Source organism: Petaurus breviceps, unplaced genomic scaffold (genome assembly GCF_028583685.1).
Source record: "Petaurus breviceps papuanus isolate PSGF00001 unplaced genomic scaffold, PetGlider_PUasm1.0 101, whole genome shotgun sequence".
Classification (NCBI taxonomy): Eukaryota; Metazoa; Chordata; class Mammalia; order Diprotodontia; family Petauridae; genus Petaurus; species Petaurus breviceps.
In genome coordinates this window covers 5322868-5327332 of record NW_027185575.1, presented here as the reverse complement: position 1 = coordinate 5327332, position 4465 = coordinate 5322868, and the positions used below count along the sequence as shown (strand labels likewise).

General features: G+C 50.0%; 1 protein-coding gene across 1 annotated transcript in view; it reads left to right on the top strand.

Moving 5' to 3' along the window:
* The first annotated feature begins 1846 nt into the window (after positions 1-1846).
* Positions 1847-4465, top strand: part of LOC138158147 (transmembrane protein 132D-like) — a 983977-nt gene continuing 981358 nt past the window's right edge. The window contains exon 1 of the mRNA XM_069084195.1: positions 1847-2247. Coding sequence (XP_068940296.1) covers positions 2169-2247 — 79 coding nt within the window. The 5' untranslated portion in view covers positions 1847-2168. The remainder of the gene's footprint in view (positions 2248-4465) is intronic.

Genomic DNA, 4465 nt, shown 5'->3' with positions numbered 1-4465 from the left:
TTTATCTTCCAAAGTTTAAGTATAGATAATGAGGCTAGAGAAGGTACAAACTAGCTTTCTATGAGCACAGATTTCTCAGGAGAACCAGGCTGATGATTTTGTTGTCCTTCTCCAAACATAGGATGGTTTAGAGTAGGATGGTTTCAGCAAAGTAGGAAGGCAGAACCCCAAAATGCCAGGTTCCAGGGTTTCTTTTACAAGAAGAGACTGCTACCTGCTGCCCTCCCCCCCACACACACCACTTTCAAAACTGTCCTGCTTGTCTGTTCTTCCTTTTGAACATTCTATTTTCTTCTCTACATAAAAAAACAATGTTTCAGGGGCTCTCTTTTGGGGGGGGCATGATTGTTGCTAATATTTCTTCCCATCCCATGAAAACTGAAATAAAGGGGTGGGAAATCCCTCTGAAATAAATAATCAGCTAAAATGAATCCGTTCAAATGGATAAATCTCTTTGTGTCCATCACCTTTCTGTCGAGAGTTCTTAATTCTTTCAAAGTTGTTTTTGTATTATAACTCCGTTTTGCCGTGAAGAAACTGAAGGTCAGAGATTTAAGTAATTTCACTCTGTTTACTAATATGTCCTGGAACAGGATTAAAATGCAGTTCTCCTTACTTCAAGTACTGTACAAGGCTTTTATACTCTCCCTCTTCTCCTTTCCCCTCCTCCCGCCCCCCTCCCCAACACCAGAATAAAGTAAACACCGTGGGTTTCAGGAGCTCACTTAATAAAGGAGGCAGGGAAATCCAGAGCCAGAGCTAAAAATTAGTAACCTGCCCCTCCCCCAAGGACGATGGATAACTGTAGGCTGGGGTCCAAAGAGATGGTCCATGACTCCAGAGAGTTGAGTGGTTTGGGAAAAGCTCCCAACCTGTTGGCCCAGTTGCTGCGGGTACCTGGAAAGTAAAAGGGGAAACTGACCCCTGACCCTTGAACAAGGGGTTATCCACTTGGGTCTTCCACCACCTGCCTCAGTGATTGGCCCACCAGCTCGGAGGAGCGGGGGAGGTGAGAGGTGGAATTAGCTGTGCCGATTGGGGTTCACGGCTGTCACTCTGAAAGGGTGGGGCTTTTAAAAGATATCGCTGTTTTTAAAGGGGAAAAATCCATCTTTATGATGATAACAGTTCCTGATCCGATATTTGCCTGCTTGGAACAGAGAGCCAGCTGAGAAGGAGGAGGAGGAGAGGAGGAGAAGCTCAAGGCAGCTGGAGGGGGCGCCCCTCTCCAGAAACCAGCGGTGCCACCTCTGCTGCACATCTGTTCCGCATCAGGACCGGCCCCTCCCGCGTGCCTGGCTCTGGGCTCAGGAGCTACTTTGTGCGTTCTACTACTAGGGGCTAGGCTGGGACTGAGACTGAGCCAGCACCTGCCAGAGCCCTAGCCTGAGCAGGGCCGGGGAGGGTGAGGCAGGCCGGCCGGCTGGCCTGTGGGAGGGGAGGGGCACTCCGGCCCCAGGCAAACTTTGGCTCCCAGTAGCAGCGGAGGTGGCGGCGGCAGCAGCTACATCAGCAGCGGCGGTGGCAGCCGCGCAAGCCCTGCTCTGAGACACGGCTGGGGCGCGCCGGCATGTGGGCGCAGTGCCGGGCCGCCCCGGGCCGCCGCCGCCGCGTGCGCCCGGGGCCAGTTGAGCCCCGGCTCCAGGGCTCCCCGGCTGCCCAGTCTCCCCGACTCCGGGCGACTGCAAGCTAACCACCTACCGAGTCTCCTTCACCAGGGGCTGGGGGCCACTTTGGGCCGGCCAGGCCCCATCCCCCGCCCCCTGCACACCCTCGCATACACCCTGGAGCTAGAGACTGGAGACGCGGCTCCCTTGCCATCCTTCTCCTCCTCCTGTTGCAAACTCTAGACTGATTGTTTTCTTTCCCCTAGAGGAAGAGACAGTCCTCGGGGCTAGGTTCGCATCCCCAAGGGCAGACTGGGCGAACTCTGAAGGGACTCCCCAACCCGTCACTATAGCGACCCCCGACCGCTTCGGGGCCATGGGGATCCTGTGCTCGGGAGAAGGCTCTGGGCTCCGTAGGCGCCTTTGCCTTTAGTACCCTCCCTCCTGCCTCCCTGCTCGGTCCTCGCTGGTTTGTTTGGGATGCCGTTCTACCCCGTAGTTAGCCTCTCAGCCTAGACGGCACAGGGGAGGAGACTTGCTCGCCTGTCAGCCGGTTCCAAGATGTGCCCGTCGGAGATGGGGACGCTGTGGCAGCATTGGTCACCTGTGCTCTTCAGCCTGGCCGCTCTGTTTTCCAAAGGTAAGCCAATGAGCCCGGTTGGGCCAGTGCCCTCAAGGAGCCCAGGCTAACTTTCCTCCAAGTGTGGGGGAAGGGGTAGGGGAGAGAGGTTGGGTTGTCTCCCCTTTCCCCGTTCCAAAATGTGTGAGACTGAAGGGAAAAGAAGTGTGTGTGTGTGTGTGTGTGTGTGTGTGTGTGTGTGTGTGTCTGTCTGTCTGTCTGTCTGTGTGTTGGGCATGGGGGAGAAGGGACCGCTTGTTAAAGACAGAAACGTGTTTGGAATAAAGAGAGGGGATAGAGAGAACAGTAGAAATATGAAAAACGCACTCTTGCTTCTCCATAACATTTCAGGGGAGAAGTGGATTGGGGGTGGGGAGAGGTCTGAGCCAGACTACCAGGGGTGGGAGCTCTAATTCGAGTCCTAAAATAATCTTACAGTTGGGACTTTCACTGCTTCCACTGTGTCACCAGGACATAATTTAAGAGCCCTCTCTCTGCAGGTTAATGCTTCTTATTACATCTCGGGATGTTACTGGTCTGCTATAAATGTGAGTTAGTGAAAAAAACACTAAGGAGAGTCCCTGAGAAATGACCCTGGGTGATTTTATTGGGAGGGGGGTGTGTATGTAGGTTGGCCTTTCCCTTTGTATCTTTGTCACCAAATGCTTTCCCTATGTTGAAGGATGAGTTGAGATGCTGTAACTCCTAGCTTGTGAGATCTCATCAGGGCCCCTAGCAGGGAACAGTGAGTAGATTGAGGGATTCCCTGTTTGTAGTCCCTCCTTTTTCTCTGACTTCTTGTCTTACACTGGAAAAAGCAAGCTGCTATTTCCAGGAGGGAATGTTATTTGATGCGGTTAGCATGTTCAAGCAGTATAAATGGTGTATTGATTATTGACCAGACGCTGTGATTTCTGTGTCTTCTTTCCAAGAACCCCCTTTCCCCTGAGGGAATGTCTCTAGGGAGTCTGAGAAGGCAGCATTCACAACAGTCTTAACTGAGTGGCGGAATCCTTCCGTAGGAGCGTTCTGTTAAGAATTGCACGCTGAGATTTCCCTTAGCAACTTCAAAGCCCATTACCCTACACGGGGAGTTTTAGTTACACTAATTGTCTATTAGCTGGTATTGGAGAGGCATGGATGTTGCTTATTTTGAATCTGTTCAGATTGTAGCTGCTTCCTCGATAGCTTTTTACACCCTGCTGTGATTCAGGGAGGGGGATCGGCATAGCTTTCTCAGGAGGGCAGCTGTGATGCACCCACATTGTTATTCTGAGTTAAGACAGACTGAAAGACCAGACCTTTGAGTTGATTTATGCCATCAACTAGCTTCTACAGCAGAGACTGGTGACTCCAACCCAAGCAATGATTTGGGGGCACAGGTGGCCAGGGAAGACAGCTCAGCTCTCATACATATATTTCTAGATAGCTTTAAGGTAGACAAAGCAATTTACTTACAACAGTCTTATGTGGTAAGTACTATGGAAAAGAACAGAATTGAAGAATGGGGCTGTGAGTACAGTTGTGTGAAGTCCCTTCATTGATAACTCTAAGATTTGGGATTGGTGTGTAAGGGAGATGTGACCAATATAGCTCCATCCCCAAGGTTTGCATAACATTTTCTGTCTGATGGCATCCCCTGTGAAAGAGATTCCAAGGACTGGTACAATAAATAGAATTGTAGATTTAGAACAGGAAGGGACTTTAGAGATAATTTAATTCAATGCTCTTTCTCTGTCAATCAATCAAGAGACTCTTATTAAAAGTGCCTACTATGTTCCAGGCCCAGGACTAGGTGCTAGGGATTCCAAGATCCTGCATTCCTGGTTTTTGATTGGTGAGCATTCACCTCGTTTTGCCCAGTCCTGGACCTATCATGCCTCTTTCTGGCCATCAGCTTGCCATGACACCCTGCATGTGTCATATCCACTCTTCCCTCATCATCTTCCAGCTCTATCTCTGAGAATAACAACCACATCAATATGCCATTCCTGGAATGGATGGCTCAGTTCCTTGCTCTGTGTCTCTAATCACCATTCCCTCTGATTTCCCTGTTCAAAATGTTCCTTCCTGGTCACCATGCGCTTATATGTGTTGTGTTCTTCTATTCCAATGAAGTCTTTTTGAGGTCTGGGATCATCTTTCTTGCTTGGATTTGTACCCCCCCAACACTTAGCACTAGTGCTTGGCATATAGATAGATAGATAGATAGATAGATAGATAGATAGATAGATAGATA